The sequence below is a fragment of the Ptiloglossa arizonensis genome, chromosome 4 (assembly GCF_051014685.1).
Source record: "Ptiloglossa arizonensis isolate GNS036 chromosome 4, iyPtiAriz1_principal, whole genome shotgun sequence".
In the NCBI taxonomy this organism is placed as follows: Eukaryota; Metazoa; Arthropoda; class Insecta; order Hymenoptera; family Colletidae; genus Ptiloglossa; species Ptiloglossa arizonensis.
Genome location: NC_135051.1, coordinates 22,959,497 through 22,979,564, shown reverse-complemented (window position 1 = coordinate 22,979,564; position 20,068 = coordinate 22,959,497). Strand labels below are relative to the sequence as shown.

At 38.4% G+C, this 20,068-nt stretch overlaps 5 protein-coding genes across 15 annotated transcripts in view; 3 read left to right on the top strand and 2 right to left on the bottom strand.

Moving 5' to 3' along the window:
* Window positions 1–7,755, top strand: part of Obsc (Obscurin) — a 45,045-nt gene extending 37,290 nt beyond the window's left edge. For all 6 annotated transcript variants that reach the window (XM_076309788.1, XM_076309786.1, XM_076309787.1 and 3 more), the window contains 11 exons: window positions 63–826; window positions 952–1,250; window positions 1,534–2,453; window positions 2,533–2,975; window positions 3,342–3,480; window positions 3,560–4,029; window positions 4,213–4,446; window positions 4,679–4,820; window positions 4,897–5,400; window positions 5,676–6,823; window positions 7,127–7,755. In XM_076309788.1, coding sequence (XP_076165903.1) covers window positions 63–826; window positions 952–1,250; window positions 1,534–2,453; window positions 2,533–2,975; window positions 3,342–3,480; window positions 3,560–4,029; window positions 4,213–4,446; window positions 4,679–4,820; window positions 4,897–5,400; window positions 5,676–6,823; window positions 7,127–7,373 — 5,310 coding nt within the window. In that variant the 3' untranslated portion in view covers window positions 7,374–7,755. The remainder of the gene's footprint in view (window positions 1–62; window positions 827–951; window positions 1,251–1,533; window positions 2,454–2,532; window positions 2,976–3,341; window positions 3,481–3,559; window positions 4,030–4,212; window positions 4,447–4,678; window positions 4,821–4,896; window positions 5,401–5,675; window positions 6,824–7,126) is intronic.
* Window positions 7,756–7,849: 94 nt separating this feature from the next.
* On the bottom strand, window positions 7,850–10,022 carry LOC143145946 (NEDD8-conjugating enzyme UBE2F). Of its 6 annotated transcripts, none has more exons than XM_076309813.1 (5): window positions 9,944–10,022; window positions 8,944–9,067; window positions 8,672–8,833; window positions 8,434–8,595; window positions 7,850–8,341 (listed from the first exon to the last, which is right to left on the bottom strand). In XM_076309813.1, the coding sequence occupies exons 2-5, from the start codon at window positions 9,049–9,051 to the stop codon at window positions 8,225–8,227; spliced, it is 549 nt and encodes a 182-aa protein (XP_076165928.1). In that variant the 5' UTR covers window positions 9,052–9,067; window positions 9,944–10,022; the 3' UTR covers window positions 7,850–8,224. The 6 variants fall into 6 exon arrangements, with proteins under 6 accessions (XP_076165928.1, XP_076165929.1, XP_076165926.1 ...); XM_076309814.1 differs by lacking the exon at window positions 9,944–10,022 and adding an exon at window positions 9,416–9,667; XM_076309811.1 differs by lacking the exon at window positions 9,944–10,022 and adding an exon at window positions 9,411–9,662.
* Window positions 9,675–12,014, top strand: LOC143145941 (uncharacterized). The gene is made up of 2 exons (XM_076309804.1): window positions 9,675–11,181; window positions 11,347–12,014. Exons 1-2 carry the CDS (start codon window positions 10,503–10,505, stop codon window positions 11,766–11,768), a joined length of 1,101 nt encoding a protein of 366 aa, XP_076165919.1. The 5' UTR covers window positions 9,675–10,502; the 3' UTR covers window positions 11,769–12,014.
* Window positions 12,015–12,200: 186 nt separating this feature from the next.
* On the top strand, window positions 12,201–13,681 carry Vps25 (vacuolar protein sorting 25). The gene is made up of 4 exons (XM_076310549.1): window positions 12,201–12,380; window positions 12,637–12,782; window positions 12,889–13,107; window positions 13,213–13,681. The coding sequence occupies exons 1-4, from the start codon at window positions 12,331–12,333 to the stop codon at window positions 13,323–13,325; spliced, it is 528 nt and encodes a 175-aa protein (XP_076166664.1). The 5' UTR covers window positions 12,201–12,330; the 3' UTR covers window positions 13,326–13,681.
* Eaat1 (Excitatory amino acid transporter 1) lies at window positions 13,618–19,042 on the bottom strand. Its single transcript, XM_076310548.1, has 10 exons — window positions 18,902–19,042; window positions 16,269–16,542; window positions 15,608–15,791; window positions 15,482–15,524; window positions 15,354–15,393; window positions 15,084–15,270; window positions 14,773–15,006; window positions 14,494–14,685; window positions 14,283–14,417; window positions 13,618–14,186 (listed from the first exon to the last, which is right to left on the bottom strand). Exons 2-10 carry the CDS (start codon window positions 16,522–16,524, stop codon window positions 14,039–14,041), a joined length of 1,419 nt encoding a protein of 472 aa, XP_076166663.1. The 5' UTR covers window positions 16,525–16,542; window positions 18,902–19,042; the 3' UTR covers window positions 13,618–14,038.
* Between the last annotated feature and the right edge of the window lie 1,026 nt (window positions 19,043–20,068).

The following is a 20,068-nucleotide window of genomic DNA, read 5'->3' as shown; positions in this document are numbered from 1 at the left end:
CTTACTATAAGGTATTTAATAGCTAGGATTGTTCTCACCGAGGTGTCCTCTTCGTGTTTCAGATCATACCCGATGGTAAACGTATAAAGACCGTCAGTATGCCCGATGGAAGCCAAGTGTTAATCATCGACAAAGCGACGCCAGATGATGCAGCCGAGTACCAGGTGATAGCAAGCAACACTGAGGGTACAGCCTCTTGCAAAGGCACTATCAGCATCATGAACAAACTGCAGCCCGATGTGGCCGAGCAGAAGCCTGCTTTCGTGATCCCCATGCGAGACGTGAGCGTCGAGGAAGGTCAGCCGCTGAATCTCTCCGCCACCTTCATAGGCAATCCCATACCAGAGGTGAACTGGATGAAGGATGGCGTGTCTGTGCAGCCCTCCGACCGTGTGACTGTCACCTGCAACGGAAAGAAGACAGAGCTGGAGGTCAATCCCTGCGTACCCAACGACGCCGGTGTCTACGAATGTCGCGTGACCAATCCTCTGGGCCAAGACACTGCCAAAGCGACCGCCAATGTCAGGAAGATCTATCAGGCACCGAGTTTCACGCAGACGTTTCCGGACCTCCAACAACTGCCCACGTTCGACGCCAAATTCCCAGCTCGCGTCAGCGGTGTTCCGCAACCGGATATCGCTTGGTACTTCAACGACAAACCAATCTTGAAAGACGACGACAAGTACAAGATCAAACGCGACGGGGATGCTTGCTGCCTATACGTGAAGGACTGCACGTACGATGACGCCGGAGCTTACAAGTGCAAGGCGACAAACAGAAGCGGCGAAGCGGAATGCGTGGCCAATTTAGCCGTGGTCGATAAGATGTGGGTTGATTAGACATCATTGGTCATGTCCTCTTTCGTTATTTTTTCTTTTTCGTTTATGTGCAATAGTTGGATGTAACGTCGTCCACCATGACAAGTTCACTGAATTCGATCTTTGGTTCCAGAGGAAAGATGCAGAAGATCGAGCCACCATCATTCTTGAAGAGGATCGGTGACTGCGAGGTGTATAGAGGGATGCCAGCGAAATTCACAGCTTGCATCACAGGCTACCCAGAGCCTGAGTTTGAGTGGTATCGCAACGGCGACAGACTGTGGCAAACCGACAGAATCAGGACTGACCAGGAGGGTAGCTTGTTGCGTTTGACGATAGCCAATGTCGATGAATTGGACGCGGGCAAATACATGCTGAAGATAATGAACCCACACGGCCAGGACTCCTGTACCGCAGAATTAATTTACGAATGTAAACACTTTTGGAACATTGAACGAATCAGTATCCTCACTCGTGTGGCGCACAATGTTGCTGAAATATTTTTAGAACACGGCATCTATTCGTTAAGAGCTCGCACCTGGTCCCGAGCCACGAACTTTTAACGAATAAATACTGTATTGCCTTGCGAGATTGGAATATTTCGAGAAATAAATTTCTACGCAGTTTCAACAATACTTCTACAACGTTTGCGTGCCTTATGAGTCAATCGTGGGTCTTCACCCTGTTATCTAACATTCAATTCCAATTTCAACAGCACTGGAGCCACGTACGAAGAAGCCACTGGCAGACCAGTACGCGGATTACGAGAAGTACCAAAAATCCGGTGTCCCGTTGCCCTTGGCCGACCGACCCATCATCAGCAGGATGATGGACCGTCATTTAACGTTATCCTGGAAACCGTCCATCCCAATAGGTCCTCGTATCCCCGTCACTTATCAAGTAGAGATGTGCGAGTTGCCGGATGGCGATTGGTTCACCGCTCGTTCGGGTATCCGTAGCTGCGTCTGCGACATCCGCAACCTGGAGCCGTTCCGGGACTACAAGTTCCGTATCCGTGTGGAGAACAAGTACGGAATCAGCGAACCGTCACCGTTTGCGCAAACATATCGGGCGAAACTGGAACCCGATGCACCCAAGTTCTTCCCCTACCTGCCTCCTGGCATTGACTTCCGTCCCGAGACTAGCCCTTACTTCCCCAAAGACTTCGACATCGAGAGACCACCCCACGACGGTTACGCCCAGGCACCCAGATTCCTTCGTCAGGAATACGACACCCAATACGGTGTCAAGCACCACAATTGCAGTCTGTTCTGGTTCGTCTACGGCTACCCAAAACCAAAGATGACATACTACTTCAACAATCAGCTGATAGAGTCTGGCGGCAGATATGATCAGAGTTACACAAGGAACGGACAGGCCACGTTGTTCATCAACAGGATGCTGGAGAGGGACGAGGGTCTGTACGAAGCTGTAGCCACCAACGAACACGGTGAAGCCAGACAGAGGGTCCATCTACGGATCGCTGAGTACCCAACGTTCATCCAGAGACCCGAGGAGGTCATCGTGATGGTCCGTCGAACTGGACAACTGTCAGCTCGCGTCACCGGTGTACCCTTCCCAGAAATCAAGTGGTACAAGGACTGGAAACCTCTCACTTCCTCTTCGAGAATAAGGGTTTGTTTCCAACGCGTTTCTTTCTTCTATTTTGTCCAAATCCTCGTTTATTGAGGTTAACTTGAACGCTTCGCCACAGATCGAATTCCACGAGCCGGACACCACAACCATGATCATCAGCGATACCATTGTAAAGGACGAGGGTCTCTACTCGATCAGCGCGGGTAACGTGGCAGGATCGGTCTCCTGTTCCGTGATGCTGCATGTGGAGGAGAACGAGCACGAGTACGGATTCAGAACATACAAGAGGAAATCCGACATCAAAACGCGCCACGACAAACCATACGAGGAGTTCTACGACCTGGGTGACGAACTTGGTCGTGGCACCCAAGGCGTCACTTATCACGCTGTAGAGAGATGTACCGGAAGAAACTACGCGGCCAAGGTCATGCACGGAAAGGGAGAGATCAGGCCGTATATGTACAACGAGATGGAGATCATGAACAACTTGAACCATAGAAAGTTGTTGCGACTGCACGATGCATACGAGAACGACCAATCTGTTACGCTCATCATGGAACTGTATCCTTTCATGGAAACATTGCCATCATTGTTTTTTTTTATTGTAATCTTCGCGTTAATATTGAGCATTATAGGCACTGTAGGCAATCTAAGCACTGTCAACAACACTAAACCTAGGCACTACAGACCCCACGAGACATTCTATGGATTATGGATTATGGATATTCCAAGTGCCATAGGTTACGTTAGAGACTCTAGACCTAGATACTATAAACTACATTAGATATTCTACCTACCAAGGATCTATGAAAGTCTTCCCGCAAATCTATTGTTAGAGATCATCGAGACCACCAATCCTTGGAGATCTTGCAATTTCTAACCCGAACTCTAAAACAGTGCTCCAAACATTTCTTAACTATACAACAGAGCTGCTGGTGGTGAACTGGTGGACAACCTGACCAAGCAGGCATTCTACACCGAAGCGGAGATCGCTGGTTACATTCGACAACTGCTATGGGGATTGGAGTACATGCACGATAGTCACTTTGCTCATCTTGGCCTGACGGTTGATCTTTGCTTCGATAAATGAATACACCAATGCATGTTCAAAATTTAAATCTGAGTGTTCGAAACGTTTCTTGCAGCTTGGGGACTTGTTGATCTCGCACACGGGAGGCGACGACCTGAAGATCTGCGACTTCGGACTAGCCAGAAGGATTTCGCACACGAAACTGATGACCCTGGGTTACGGAATGCCTGAATACGTGGCACCAGAAGTGACCAATAACGAGGGAGTGTCGTTCAGCGCAGACATGTGGTCCGTCGGTATCATCACGTACATTCTACTTTCTGGAATCTCACCCTTCAGAGGATTCAACGACAAGGAGACACTGATGAAGATCAGAGAAGGCAAATGGGAGTTCGATGATCGTTGGAAGAACATTTCGGAGGAGAGTAAGGACTTCATTCGCTCCTTGCTGATGTACAATTCCGAGAGGAGGATGGACGTCAAAGCTGCTCTTGCTCATCCTTGGTTAGCTTATGCGGATCGATCTACCCTCGATCTGTATAAGATTCCGTCGGAGAACTTGAAGAACTATTACAAACTCTATCGGTGAGTTAGCAATTAAATTGTACAGTACGTGCGCGAAGAGATTGCATCTGGATGTACGTCGGGCTCCATTCGTTCAGGGGCTGTCCCATCAAGGATGTGCCGTAACTTCAGCTGCAATCCCCTCACAGGCGCATTTATGCATTTCGTGCATTCTACCATTATTTTCACAAAAATATTTCCTAGTGACTGGTACAACAACGCATCCTGCCGCACATGGTTCCGCAGACGCAAATTGGAGACTGCCTTCGAACATCCATCCAGGATGGTTTATCCACCTGGTCATAAATATACACCTGAGCCCAGCGTCGACCGAACGTACAGTCCGGTGAAGAGACCAGCGCCCAAAACTTGGGAAAGCGAATCACCTTTCAGGGAACCAATTGACACTGAGATTGGAATCATTAAGAGCGAGAGCCAGTGAGTATATCTTGGCGATTTTAAGGTCAATCTGACGTTCACAGACGGAGTGCTACAAAGAATACTATGAGCATCTTTCGAGGTCTTAGAGCTTCTTCGAAAAATGCATTCAATACGAAGGTGTTCTATTGTATATTGGGTTACGTTCTTGACCTCGTTTGACCTTGAACATTGCTTTGACACTTGTATCGAAACACTGTATACAATTAATCATGTACACGTGATTCCGTAGCTACCAGAACGGACCGGACACCTATCTCCTACAACTTCGGGACACCAGTTTCCCTGTACGTCTGCGCGAGTACATGAAGGTTGCGTGTAACCGTAGTCCAGGGTTCTCCCGCACCATCACCGACGAGAACTTCGACTGGAGGGTAAGTTCAAAGCTACCGGTTGACGATCAGAAAGTTCCATCCACGTTGCACCAATCTGACGTTGTTCTTGGTTCAGGCACCCATCATACGCGAGCGTCGTCGCTTCACGGACGTGATGGACGAGGAGATCGATGACGAGAGGCGAGCCAGGATCAACAGATACGGAGCACCGGACAACTTCACGCTGAGACGTTTGAAACACGAGTTGGGCACACGGCTGGACAGCTACGCCGAGGCGGAGGCCATGCTGGAGTCCAAAAAAGAGGGACATCCGCCGTTCTTCCGTGAGAAACCGCAGATCCGTCCGATCGAGGAAGGGAAACCTGCCCAGCTGGTGTGCCTGGCGGTCGGCAGTCCCAAACCGTTGATACAGTGGTACAAGAACGATATAATGATCCAGGAAAGCAACAGGATAAAGGTTACCGAGGACAAAGACGGCAGGTCTATACTCAGCTTCAATCCAACGAAGGAACACGACGTGGGCAGCTACAAAGTTGTCGCGAGGAACACCCTGGGCCAGACAGTCGTCAGGTGCAGAATGGTGGAAGCTGTTGTTCCTTCGGGTCCTGATTCGCCCGAGGTAATTGCAATTAACATTGCTCGGGACTCTCAGGTGCGAACCATGTCCTTTTGGAAAAGTGTTAATAAATCTATTCTACCGAAAGCCATTCGAGGTGCTGGACACTCTTTTAAAAAGACACTGTATGGATACTTCTGGACACTCTTCCAAAAGGGCATATAACCTGCAAGTCTGCGAGCGATATCGACTACAAGAGCCTAGAGCTGTTGAATAAAATGGTGGTATTTAGGGAGTAGTCAGGGACCTGCCTCTTCTAAAAATCATTCGCATTCCAGGTGTCCGATGTATCCGACAATGAGATCCTGCTACGATGGAAGCAACCCAAGTACGACGGCAACTCCCCGGTCTTGTGCTACTGTCTTCAGATCCGTGAAGGCGACTCCATCGATTGGGTGGACATTGCCTCGAACATCGACCACGAGTTCTTCTTGGTGAGAGACCTAACACCTGGTACCAGCTACAACTTCCGTCTGGCGGCGCGCAATCGCATCGGCTGGAGCGAGAAGGGGATCCCCTCGAAACTGATCAAGACCAGGCCAGTTGGTTGCCCGAAGATTCAGATAACAAGAGCGATGAGGCATCTCCAAGAGCTGACAGAGGCTGGACAAGTGATAATGCTGGAAGAGGACAAGCCACACATGGACTACTCCATCGAGGACCACCCTATCGAGTGGTCAACCGAGACCAATCTCTCCAGCAAGTACAGTTTCATCTCAGAGATCCACAGAGGGCAGTTCTGCGCTGTAGTGAAGGGCGTTGACAAGGCCACGGATCGGGTGATAGTCGCGAAGATCTTGGAACTGAACGCAAACACGGAGAAACAGGTGAACAGAGAGTTCGAAGCGTTGCGTTCGTTGAGACACGAGAGGATAGCGTTGCTGGAAACGGCATACAAGGCGCCGGGATCCCCGATCGCTATGTTTGTACTGGAGAAGCTACAGGGTGCCGACATACTCACTTACTTCTCAAGCAGGCACGAGTACTCGGAGAATTGCGTGGCTACCGCCATTTCGCAGATCTTGGACGGTTTGCAGTACCTTCACTGGCGAGGATACGCCCACCTGGACATCCAACCAGACAACGTGGTGATGTCCACCGTTAGATCGGTTCAGATCAAACTGGTCGACATGGGCTCCGCTCGATTCGTGAGCAAGCTGGGTACCTCGGTGCCGAAACTCGGCCACCCCGACTACAGAGCACCCGAGATATATAACGAGGAACCAGCTCATCCTCAGACAGACGTGTGGATGGTTGGTGTTCTAATGTACGTTCTGCTGTCTGGTATCCCGCCGTTCCGTGGTAAAGATCCCGACGAGACCAGACAGAATATTCTATTCGTGAGATATATATTCGAACACCTCTACAAGGAGCTGAGTCAAGAGGCTACCAGGTTCCTTATGTTGGTTTTCAAACGAGCACCCAGGTTTGTACGAACGAGTAAATCCAAAATACGAATCATTGGAAACGGAAAATCCCGAATGAGTAACGGATTATATTTATTGTACATGGTTATATTCGTCTAGACAATATAGGTACAATATGTGAGAAACAACAGTATGTAATTATATTTAAAAGAAAAATCTTAATGACCTTGTACTATCTAAATTGTATTCTATATAATCTTCAGATTCGTGAGAGATTATTTGTTCTGTTTCTGGTGACTCACTTTGTATAAATGTAGATTCTAGATAGAAGAATATTTCTACTTAACCTGTACTTGTTTCAGTAAAAGACCTCTGGTGGAGGAGTGCCACGAACATAGATGGCTCCAGCTGTCAGACTTTATGATTAAGAAACGCGAGAGAGCCGTGTTCTTGGGCAACAGACTGAAAGAATACAACGAAGAGTATCACGAAGAAAAATCGAAATTAGCATCTCAAAGTCAAATTTTAGCAAGCGAAAGCCTGTTAGGTTCGTCGCAAAAGCTTATTAGATCGACTAGCATACAAGAAGAACTACTCACCACGTTCTAATGGATAAGCTACGATTAAGCTATGATTTTCCAATTTTCTTTACCTTACGTGACTGTAAAATTTCACGCACATATCTAGTCAGTCTTGTGGAGAGCAAGGGAAAGTAACCGAAGGGAGTCAGTAAATGTGCAAGAGCTCCTTTTCTTGTTCTCTTTTTTGTTATTATTTATTTGTTACAACTTTCAATTATTTTAACAGATACCAACGTCTGCTCCAAAGATCTTTGAGTAAAGAAAGAGAAAGAATCGATCTATCGGTATTTAAACGTAACGTAAGATACATCACGTTTCAACGAATTAAGGTACAAACCGAACCCTTCGAAATTGTACAAAAACGATTATATTCTAATAAAAGCACCAATAAATGCTAAATAATACAAAAATTATCATCCAAGTTCAAATGTTCTCCCACAATATTTATAGCTCGTACTATTTGCGACATACTTACATAAATTCTATACATTAAGATAAAAAGCCTTATTATTAAATATGGAATTTATTTACAAATCAGTATCTTCCATCATTACAATGCTCTATAAAGAGGATAAGCATATTGTACAAATGACACATTCTTTGTCCTCGTTCCTTGTACCATTAATTACACGCAAAATTTGAACATAATTGCAACGAAGTATCGTAACAATCAAAAGCTGCATACGTTTAACAAAACTGAAGATAACAAATAAAATCTCCCTAGAATAAGAAGACTAGCTGCAAAGTATTAAATACGAGTTGGTACAATATCACTTTAAAAAAGAACCTTTTAATCGAATTTCGAGTGTTTGCCAAAATCAAAAAACTAATTCCATAAATGTACAATTACAATAATATAATATTATTCTTTAATTCGAATCATCTCTTTGCATATTGCATAACATAATCTTTCACCTTACTCCGAAAGGAATCCTTGTCTTTAACAAAGAGATCAGCTGCATCTCTATTCAAAGGATCATCAAAATTTAAAAGATCCTAAAATATATATACAGTCAATTACATCTAACTGTAGATGTAATAATCCATGCATTAAAGATGTTTATAATGAGAAATTGTCAAAAACTCACTGTGAAAAGGGAATTCAAGCCCCATACAACATCTTTAAGCTTGCGAGTTGGAGCCCATCCCATTCCATCTATACTACTTTGTCTCAATATTGAAAGACAAACATCACCATCCTCGCTTATATTAGGATGCCATAACTTTGTTAAACAGTTGACTTTTGGTGGCTAAAAAAATATTTTATAATTACCTGTTTTGTAACAAACTATTACGTTATTACAACAATATAAAGAATATATTTACAGCCATATTATAGTCTTCGGGTACATAAATCTGAAAGAAGAATCGACCTTCTGTCCAATATCCTTCATCGGGAACAATCAATAACGTAAATTCGTACAAACAATGCGGATCGTTAAATGTAACACGGCATGTACTTGGTAAGGTTTGCTCCATTTCTTGAACCTAAATAATTTAAGAACACTGAACAATTTTAACAAACCTATGGCATGTCAGCTAGTTACCATTAATTCGATATCTTCAAAATAACTTCATACGTCCCTACATCACTGTACCTCTTTGACTAATAATGTATCACGGACAGAAATACGTTTATTATAATCTCTGTTTTTTGCACTTGCTATGTCACTATCCTTTTTCAGTTTTCCTCTTAAGGTAATCATATTTTCCTCTGTCGATCTGCAAAGAAATAATTCAAATGAGCGTGAAAAGCAATAATAATTATTAAAAATTAATGATAGCGAAATCTATCAAACTAAAAAGGATTAAATCTACATTCATAAATAAGTATGGAAATATTCTCAATTAGATAACCTTTAATCAAAATACAACATAATTTAAAGTTTAATTACTTTAGAACAAAAAATTGCGGTACACTACTGTACAATCTACAACGTCGAAAATATTTATCACGTAAATTATTAAAAGTGTTTGGAAAACACTATTTATGACATTCCTTATCAGATAACGAAAATTTAAGGTTAGGATTGTCACATGCACTTAAAGTTGCGAAGAACTGTACCTTACACGGAAGAAAACGTCGTAGTACCGCGATATCTGTTACTTATATGTTTTGTTTAGTTAATACGCATTTCGTTAATTCTTGCCTCAGTTTCACCGCCTATCAAACATTTCAAAGGAAACGGTAAATACTAAATGTACTAAAAGTCTCTGTTACTCCTTGCAGATGGCAACACTGGTTAAAAACCAGAGAATATTCATATAGTTCAATGTGATTTTACAGCGTGAACGAGATGTAGGCACAGACAAGATATAAAATAGACGTGAAAGGCAATGCTTCACACGGATTACGGACTCATGAGCCCCCTTTATAATTTCCATATTACTTCCAAAGTTATCGTTTCGAATAGAAATAAAATTTCAGGGTCATTAAGTATAGGAATAAAAAAAAACAGAACGAGCATTTATCATATGTAGTACAAACACACTTGCGTTCATACGTGTGACAGATAATTTTATCGTTGAATTAACAAATAAATATTTTTTCGTCGTTGTAAATTATCCGAATAAAATGTTATCTAGATAAACTATTACCCACTACAGACAGACACTGAATCTTGGAATACACTAAAAACAACTTAACTTAGACATGTATGAAACTCTGCTTATGATCCTTAACGTCATTCGCGCTGTAATCTTGTTCCATTTCGAGCCGATAAAGTTGAATTTCATACAGAAATAGTAAAGGTACAAGAATGTTCCACGAGCCGCTACGAAGTATGCGATACAGTATTCTGGCAGATGCATGATCTATTATATACATTGTTTCTGGTGATTCTTATTCGTGGGGTGCCTTGTTATTATAAACAATTAACTCTATCAATTTAAACATCCCTGAACTTTTTCCATTGAAACAATAATGGAGAATAATTAAAATATTTAAAATGTTATAACTGATGTACCACAATGATTAAAAAACTTAATCGAGAAATTGCAAAAGAAATTTTATATAGAATGATTTTTAATCACCTACATCATAATACTGTACGGAAAAAAGGAAAATTTCTATAACGTTTAAAAATTTTACATATTACATTTTGATAAATTTATACTTTATACCTATGAATTTGTATACAATCTTTGCTACATTAAAATGGTATTTGAATATAACTACTTCTTTTATGCAAATACATGTCACGTTTGTAAAAAATTTGGCAAAGAAGTTTCTTTGAAAAGATGTGGTAATTGTACTATGATTGCTTATTGTTCCAAGGAGCATCAAAAAAAACATTGGTCACAGCACAAAGATTTGTGTGTTGCAGTATATAATGTTCTGCGAGATAATAAAATGTCAAGTTTTTTAAGTAATAAACAAGATCTTTGTACAGAAAAATGGGCTCGAATGAAAATGAATTTTATGTTACTAGTAGCAATGAAGATTCCTCGAAAATTAGAATATTATGAAGAGCAAATGTTTAAATTTTTTAGGTCATGTGCAGTGTGCTATAATTGGAATGCAAAAGAACTCGTTGACTGTCATAATTGTCCAAACACCAGTTTTTGTATAAAGCATAAAAATGATACTGTGCACAAAAACCTTTGTTATCTGTTAAAATTGTGTTTTAAATTAGATATGGTTTCAATATTGCACGAAAGAAAAATACCTGAAATAAAATCATTGTATCATACAAAACATGTAAATTTACCACAAGATATGAAATATTTTATAGAGGATTATATCAAAACACGGAATGATCTGCATTTATCGATGGAAGAAGAAACAATGATTAATGCGGAATATCTTACACGACCTTTAACTTTTCTTTATGCAGGTGAAAAGTTAGGATATTTCTTAAGGGAAAAAAATATAGTTATTCATGTTATTGCAGCTAATGCTGTAGAAATTGATGGTATAGAACTTTGGGAAATTCTGTTGCATTGGCTATCGAGTATAAGAGTAGCAACAATTGTACTAATAGGACCTGAATTGTCTCCAGGTTCTATATTGATAAATCTCTGCAAAAATTGTCTGTATAGCAGCAAGCAACTTGTAATTCAAATGCAAGACATGCTTTATGAGAATTATGTTGATAGTGATTCCTATATCAAACCAAACTTTATTATTGGATACAATGTAGGAATTCATGAATGCGAAAACTTTGAATCTGAGAATTATACATGGACACGTTCTTTACAAATGATAACAAAACAAAATTGTCCACTTATTTTAACATCTTACACTCTACCAGAAGCCGAAAAAGAGCAAATCAGACTGGAAACAATTTTGGATAGAGATGTGAAATGCACATACTTTGAACAAAATCCATATTCTAGTTTAAGACCTTACAGGGATTTTGAAACTGGAGAAGTATACTATCAAAATCAGTACATAATTATTTATCAGAATTTCGGGGCATAATAATGATTATTATTTACAATTATATGCCTTGACAATTTTATAACAATATATTTTTTGAATAAGAAAAAAGACAAAAAAAGGCTATAGCTTTTCTATATTAAATCTATATTTTACATTTTGTAATCGCTTTGATGTATGTTTATAATATTTGTACAAGTTTACCATTTAATAAATATCAAGAAACACTAATTATAATTTTACATCAATGTGACTATTTTTGGAAGAAAATAAAAAAATATGTCGATCGACAAAATATTTGTTTCTTAAAATCTTGTGATTGTTTAATCATTCCCTCGTTCTCTTTTTTATTATTTAATTATGCGCTTATTCAGTTGTTTTCACAAATATTTATTATAGTATCGATTCAATTGTGGATTTGGGTAAACAATTTTGGCGCGGTAGTGCAGTCAATCTGAAATTTAGACAGTTGAAATCACGTGTACCGAACGTCATGCTCGTAATTGCTTTTGTTTGTAATTGTGTCAACGATACTTCAAATATCGTAAAAGCATAATTATTTATATCCAAATATATAATTGATTATAGTTTCAATTTAATAACAATGGCAGAAATCGAGTGGCCATGGCAGTATAGTTTTCCTCCTTTTTTTACGTAAGTGTCAATAGGTTACGTCAATTGCATTTTTTCAATGACGATTTAAACAGAAGTTTATATCTTTAATATTTATTCATGAAAAATTAATTTATTAAAAGCAACAACAGTAATAGTAATATGCATAGTAAACGATATCAAGATTAAATATAATTATGATCATAACATTGTATAAAGTAGCACCATATTTAAATTATCCAAATAATTTTGTACAATGTCATTCAAATATAAGAAGATTGTTGATTTGTTTTTTCAGTCTCCAACCTCATACAGATACTAGAGCTAAACAATTAGCAGCTTGGAAAAGTTTAATATTAGAATATTATCGTATCACAAAACAATCTATTGTAGATATACGAGAAGCACATTCAAGTCCATTATTTAATAACTCTACAATTAATCGTATCCTTTTCATAAAGAAAATAATTGACAAACAAAATTATAAATATAATAAATATAAACATTTATAAATTTTTATTATAAAATTATTCCTTAATACATCTAATAGGAAAGTTACCATCGGAAGTTGTTTTATTAGTATTAGAAGAATTAGCAAAGTCAGGAAATGCAAGTCCATTAGATAAAGCCCGACAAAGATGGCTAGTTTATTGGCACACTTTAGATGAATGGGGTGAAATTATCTATAATTGGGCGCAAGAAAATGGATTTACCGGATCTGTATTTACTTTGTTTGAATTAACACAAGGAGAAGATACAGTAAATGAAGGTGTGTGCATAATTGAAAATTTTATACTGTATTAAAAAAGTATAAAACAAAAATAGTCCAGAAAATAGGTCATTGTTTAAAAGTAACTATTGTTTGTATTTTTAGAATTTTATGGGCTTGATACAGAAGTGTTAATTAAAGCTCTTAGAACACTAGAAACAAATAAAAAAGCAGAGCTAATTTTATTTGATGATAATCAAGGTGTTAAGTTCTTTTAAATACATAATTGTACAGAAAAAAATGCCTACACAATGTAAATATAAATCTTTGCTATTACAAAATGGTATGTCCATGATTAAGGAAGGAGTAATTATGTTCTTAATGAAATTAAAACATAATAGATTTGAAAAAATTCATGAGTTGAAGAATACGTAAAGTTTAATCGCAAAATGAATTAAAAAAGTACATTTCTAAATATGTTTACAAGTGATTATTTCTGAAGACTTATATTAATAAAATCTGTTTAATAAATACTATATATGTACAGAAATGAAATATGCAGAAACAATATTGAATATAATTTTTTTATATTTGCTGTATTCAATAAATATATGGAATGTTTTAATATTATGAATTATGTAATAGTTTGATTTTATACATAAGAACAATTGTAATAAAACATTATTACAAAGAAAAAACAGAAAACAATGTATTCAACATATTTGTAAAAGTCTAAATGAATGCAGATTGTCTTTTAAAGTACATTAGTGCTTAACCTTTTTCCTTTAAATCTCTAAATAAGTATCCTGCTAATTACAACATTTAGCAATGATATAAATAAGTATAGATTACTATATAAAATAAAATCTGCACCCAGCATGAGTATACATTAGTACAAATAATTGACTATAAGTTACAAAATATGTAAACACAGTAAAATTGTGTTTACATAATATCATGGCAAAATTATAGTAAGAGGAAAGACGACCAATTATGCGTCGGCTTTCGTTACTCTGGCTAGTTCAATTGTTTCTTCTTGGAAATTTGTGGTTGCGTCAAGTTCTTTCCTGCTCATATGCTCGACGACATAAGCTCCAAGTGCATCGCATATAACGTTTATCGTTGTTCGGAAACGATCCCTATAAATAAATTTTAAGTGGTGACTCAAAATACTTGCATAACTTAAAAATGGTCTTCAACTAGAAAAGTCGTAAATAACTTTATGGCATACTTACAAGAGCCAGTCTACCGCAATAATGAGTGTTACATCTTCAGCAGGCAGACCTACAGTATCCAAAACCATAACCATTGTGACAAGGCCAGCTTGTGGAATTCCAGCAGCTCCTATACTGGCTGCAGTAGCTGTTATGCTATAGAAGTATATTGTAATATTGAAATCATTATGTTTTTAACTTTAATGTGTTTTACTTTAATTCTTAGATTTACCTCACACCAATAACACTGCTGAGCGACAATGAAACGTTTCTAACTTGAGCTATAAAAATTGCTGCAACAGCTTCATATAATGCCGTTCCGTCCATATTGATAGTGGCACCAATTGGAACAACAAACCTTGTAACTCTAGGATCGACACCAATATTATCTAAGCACTGTATTGTCACTGGCAAGGTAGCTGTGCTGAATTTAGAAAAATATACTGTACACATATTCTGAAGCATATTCTAGTACTTCACGCGTAACTTATAAAAATCATGTACATTTTACCTTGATGAAGTACCAAAAGCTGTGGCCAAAACTTGGCCCATTTTTGCAAGCAATTTAAACGGCAATTCTCTGGTACAAATGAAGAATATAACAGAAAGAGTTACACAACCGTGAATAATCAAACCTAGTAATACCGTGACGAAGTATAAACCTAATTGTCCCACAACAGCACCAATATCTTCAATTTCTAAGAGCTTCGAAGTAACAAGGAAGAACACACCAATTGGGGAGATCCTACACATAAAATGATTGTTACAATATAAACGAAGTGGAAATGAAATAAATAATTAATGTAATTTATGATTCCATACCATATGACCCATTTAGTAATAAGCATTGATGCTTCAGATAAAGTTTCAAAGAAACTTAAGAGAGGTTTTCCAGCTTCTCCCATTTTACTGAGAGCTATACCAAACACAATTCCAAAGATGACTAAACCTAGAGTATTAGTACCATCCCCATATCGATGAGATATTTCCCAATCATCTAAACTTTTTACTGAAATAAACAAATATTGTATTTTTTAATTATTTATTAGTGATATAGTAATAATCATAAACAAATTCAAATTTAATGTTTACCTGCTGTTTTATTTTCAGGCTCTATTAATATTGTACGATACTGCAACAAAATTACGATTAATTAACGTACATACATACATAAAATCATATACATGCTGAATATAAAATTATGTTATATCTATACGTACTTGAGCAATGCAAGCTTGTACGAGATTCGGAGGAAATACATTCCTAAAAAAAAAACAGGAATAAAATAATTTCGTAAAAGATAATGACAATTTATTTCAGAAGGGGACCATTTGTTGTTATTATACCTGACTAAATCTAATAATGTATCTACTGTTGTAACATTTCTAGGTGGTTTTACTTTCGCATTCGTAGTTAAGTTGTGCGAGCTGAATTCTCCAGGTCTAATAATAAGAACCAATATTATACCAAGAATCACGGCAGATATCGTTGTTGATGCATAATAATAAATCGATCGTATGCCGATTCTTCCTATAAATAAAATATACATAAAAATTTTGCTTTTCTTATTAATAATAGGTTCGTATTTATGCGAGCGTAATGTGTTGCATAATGTATGTACACAATGATAAGCTAATGCCACACGAAGTGATCAAGATTTACGAAGTCTTCATAGCGGACGTAAAGTAAAGATTCTTGAACGAAAAAACGAACACGTACGGCGGAAACCGTATGTCTAATTCTGAGGTAAAACCTCGTTGATTTTAATTACTGATTCAATCAGTAGTATTTGCGAAGTTGATAATTAAAAACTATAGAAGTAGCAAAAACATTTATCGTTTAAATTATTCGCGGCAGTCAATGAAATTATACCAGAATATACCGATAATCTGGTCTCAAACGATCTGCGCGTAAACAAGTTTGCACGCCTACGCGATTCGCTCATCATAAATAATCAAATATTCTATGAAGCTTCCGAACGAAGGTGTGTACAAAGTTGTCTATTACCGGATAAATTCAGATCCAAACCGCCGATCGCGCTAACGATACTAGCGACAATCAATGGCAAAATGAGGGACTTCAGCATTCGGAGAAATATATCTCCTGGAAACTGGATATACATTATTTCGCGACTTGTCCATGGGCCGTCTCTGGAGTGCCTTAGAATAATGCCAAGAACAGCACCGGCGAAAACACCGAGCACCGTCAACAGCGTTAGCATGTTCTCCGACATGCAATTCTTCAATTTTTTCGGATGCGCCATGTTATCACTGCCTTTATCCTAAAAACAGAATTATAATACGTATAGCTTCGTAATCCTTCGTCGATTCAAATCCATATATGTGGTAATCACGAATCTTTCTGTAATTCGCAGAAATTCGTTACGTAAACTTTTCTCCCGATATGATAACGAAATATTGCCCCGGGGCAATATGTCCCAAGTAGTAGGGCTCATATGTGTAGTCCGAGACCCGTTGTTGTAATTGTATTTTATTATCTTTTATGCCCAGTTGACGAAACGTAGTATTCTTATATTCACAAGTGATATTAAAATATTTACACATGTGGAAAAGACTGTGATAAGACCGATACATGGCTGTAATATTACGGATAAATTCAAAACATAAATCGATGCGGAAAAATCGACATGATTTTAATAATTACGACGATTGGTCGGTAATCAACGCAGGTAAATGAACTGATTAAGTACGCTAACGAATATTTTTGAATAAGTGACAGCGATCAACGCTCCTGGTACTCGATTACAATATGTTGTTTACGTTCCGTGTGTTTCTGTTTCGAAATTTAATCATAGTGATATTTTTGTTTTTATTTACGAAATGTAGGTAATGTATAATTCAAGTCGAAAAATTTATCTTTCGTCGTATCGAACAATGTTACTTTGCATTCTTATTTGCTTGTTTAGGAATGATTTGTGGGATGTAATTTCACAATTGTTTACAGCATTAAAATATTTTGCCGTTATTGGAATATCTTAGTCAATGTTTCGAGATAATATTTCTACGATACTATCTCTGGATATATCCTTGACAATAAGGCTAGCAAAATATTCTCCGGTTGGAATGTAACTGCAAAGCATATAGTTATCCACATAATTGCAAAAGTGTGCAGGAAAAATAATCTGCACGTTGCGCTACGAGACTTATTCGTCCCGCATACTAATTGACAATACTACAATGTATAATATAATCTATTATATAACACAAAACGACGATGCAATATTCATATCTGTTAACTATTTATTCAAAGATCATGTCTAATAATTCTTATATTTACGTCTATCGTTTTGGGTAAATGACCGGAAACAAATAAACCGGATATTTTCGAATTTAAAAAATATTCGTTATCGGACCCAAAGGTCATTAAATTACGTTTCATTGAATATTAATCTCAATTTTTAAAAAATAGTCTTAAAAAATGTTCACATTAAAAAGATTCCACGTATCGGTAATTAATTATCAAAACAAAATAACTGAAAAGTGTAGAGTAAACAGTATTTTTTCTTGTCTGTACTATGTATACATGTATATCTCGCAGAACTGGTATTAACCGGTTTGAACTGTCCTGGAAATCTGCCTTTACGTTCCATCCGGCAACAAAATTGTGTGCCGCAGAAAAATTTGCCATTGTCTCGTTGTATCAACGCGACGGTTTCCGTACCAAGTACATGTGAAAACAACAAAAAGAAAAAACTTATAAGAAACGCGATATGCAATCGAAAATGGCCTTCGATTAACGCTCTTATTGGATCGCGATTGGTGGACCTGAGTTACAGACACCTCGCTGCGAAAGCGAACGAAAGTGGAGCCAAATAAGAGTCAAACGCACGTGCCACTCTTGTTTGAATCGCCGAGAGCAAAAGTAGTTCGTTCTATAAAAGGCGCGCCGCATCCCGAAAGTTTCGAATTAATTCGAGTCATTCGTTTAAACACAATTAATGATCCGAACAACCGTTGGATCAATGGAAGAAAGTATGTCAAGATATACAATGCAAACACGTAGATAAAAGTCTCGACTGTTTTGCGCGAAGAATAAATCGTGCGAAATAACACTTCGAAAGATACCATAAAGTATATTGTATAAATTTCTCTTGCAGCGATCATATAGGGCAACATCACGGACTACTCCTTATTCAGAAATGCAATTTTCTTTAATGCAAAAATTTTTGTCCGATGATTCTAAAGCGGAAAGTTTGTCCAGTCGTCATAGCGTTTGGAGAACTGTTTAAGTTTTTCTCTCGTGCACGTGTAGTACCATTAGAGAGGGACACGAGATACGCAGTTTATTAAACCGTTCGTTCCTTCTCGCCAACGAATCAATAAGAAAACTCTGTAACCGTATTGTTCGTTCAATGATCGTAATTATCGACGAAGCGAAGATAAACGCCCACGACAGCTGTCATTCGTTTATCCTTCGATTTCCCTGATCCTATTTACTTGGTCAACCTTTGCCAACAAGCAGTCGATTAAATTTTCATGTAACGGGTAAGATCACAGTAACCGATCACACTTTTCACGAGTCCGATGTATCACACTTCGAACGCGCCAATACTATCGTATGATTCCGTTCAAACATTCGCGTGTATCCGATGAAAAATAAAAAAGGAAAAGTTAACTGACCTGTCGATTTGGATACGTTCACGGTTCTCCGTCGATAGGAAGACTCCTCGATCGCAACAATGCGATTCTCCTTCAATCGAGTTACGCCGCACGCGTGCTGATTTTTCGAATTGGGATGCTGAACACGTTTCGTTTTGCTTTACAGAGTGCGTAAAGTCGATCTTCCCGCGAATGCAATCGTCGTACTGCGCGCTTCGTTCTCGTGGAGTGCCGGCCGACCCATGAGAACAGAGCCCTTCGTCGCGTGGATGCAACATGTATGCGTCAGAGATCAAGTATCTCCCTCCCTCTTCATCTCCCTTTCGGCAACATTCTATTTCTCTCTCTGTACTCCGCCGTTCCTTTGCCCCCTTTCACCGAACTCCCGATACACGTCCTCCCACCTCGAGGTTTTTCTGATATATCTTTGCACATGTAGCCGGAGATCCTACAATGTACGCGTGCCTGCGCGCGCGCAAACATACACGCGGTTTCGTAAACCGCGTGTACCCCGATCAACGGCATTCGAAACTTGAATGAATGGTTGTGCCATATATGGTGGTCACTTTAGTAATTGGTACGTCTCAATATTTTAAAACATCATCGTTACGAAACAGTGATCACTGTCAGAAGAAATCGTTTACGATAATAGTACGTACCATTCCTTAGCCGATACTACTACGGTCGATATCTTGGCCAATTTTAATAAATGCGTTGTTGCGTCCTAAATGACTGGCCAAAATAAACGCTACACCCAAACATTTAAATTCCATTCGATGTATAAATATTTTTTACATTTCACAGGTACATAGTATGTAAATTAATTTATTCTAATTTTAAAGAATTTCGCTAATTACTTGTTTCCTTGTTAGAAGATACTGGTAACGAAATTATGTAATAAAAGTGAAACGAACTGTGTACGCAACACACGTCAGTCCATAAACGATGATTTAATTAATGTACAATTTACAAAAATTAGTGTGAGAATTACTTGACCGCTAGGGACAATGTTTGTATAATTGGATTGAGGTCAGTCACGTGATTGTCTTAATTATTCTGTCTCCCCTCCCCCCCCCTCTTGTCCTCCTCTCGCCTCGTATATTCGGCTAAATTTGCTTCACTCTTTTTGTCGTACGAGAGCAAAATGAAGGGACACACGAATGTTTCTCGTACGAAAGTAAGTTTGTT

What these genes read in the sequence shown, in the direction of transcription:
- LOC143145946 (XM_076309813.1), bottom strand. Translation starts at nt 9,051, where the DNA reads ATGATTACCTTAAGAGGAAAACTGAAAAAGGATAGTGACATAGCAAGT. An exon ending in CCGAAGACTATAATATGGCT is followed by an intron (nt 8,596 to 8,671) that starts GTAAATATATTC and finishes ATATTTTTTTAG; the next exon opens with CCACCAAAAGTCAACTGTTT. An exon ending in GCTTGAATTCCCTTTTCACA is followed by an intron (nt 8,342 to 8,433) that starts GTGAGTTTTTGA and finishes TATATATTTTAG; the next exon opens with GATCTTTTAAATTTTGATGA.
- LOC143145941 (XM_076309804.1), top strand. Translation starts at nt 10,503, where the DNA reads ATGGTATTTGAATATAACTACTTCTTTTATGCAAATACATGTCACGTT. An exon ending in TTTAACTTTTCTTTATGCAG is followed by an intron (nt 11,182 to 11,346) that starts GTGAAAAGTTAG and finishes AATTGTCTCCAG; the next exon opens with GTTCTATATTGATAAATCTC.
- Vps25 (XM_076310549.1), top strand. Translation starts at nt 12,331, where the DNA reads ATGGCAGAAATCGAGTGGCCATGGCAGTATAGTTTTCCTCCTTTTTTT. An exon ending in TAATAACTCTACAATTAATC is followed by an intron (nt 12,783 to 12,888) that starts GTATCCTTTTCA and finishes TACATCTAATAG; the next exon opens with GAAAGTTACCATCGGAAGTT. An exon ending in AGAAGATACAGTAAATGAAG is followed by an intron (nt 13,108 to 13,212) that starts GTGTGTGCATAA and finishes TTGTATTTTTAG; the next exon opens with AATTTTATGGGCTTGATACA.
- Eaat1 (XM_076310548.1), bottom strand. Translation starts at nt 16,524, where the DNA reads ATGGCGCATCCGAAAAAATTGAAGAATTGCATGTCGGAGAACATGCTA. An exon ending in ACATTATTAGATTTAGTCAG is followed by an intron (nt 15,525 to 15,607) that starts GTATAATAACAA and finishes TTTTTTTTTTAG; the next exon opens with GAATGTATTTCCTCCGAATC. An exon ending in AGCAGTGTTATTGGTGTGAG is followed by an intron (nt 14,418 to 14,493) that starts GTAAATCTAAGA and finishes ATACTTCTATAG; the next exon opens with CATAACAGCTACTGCAGCCA.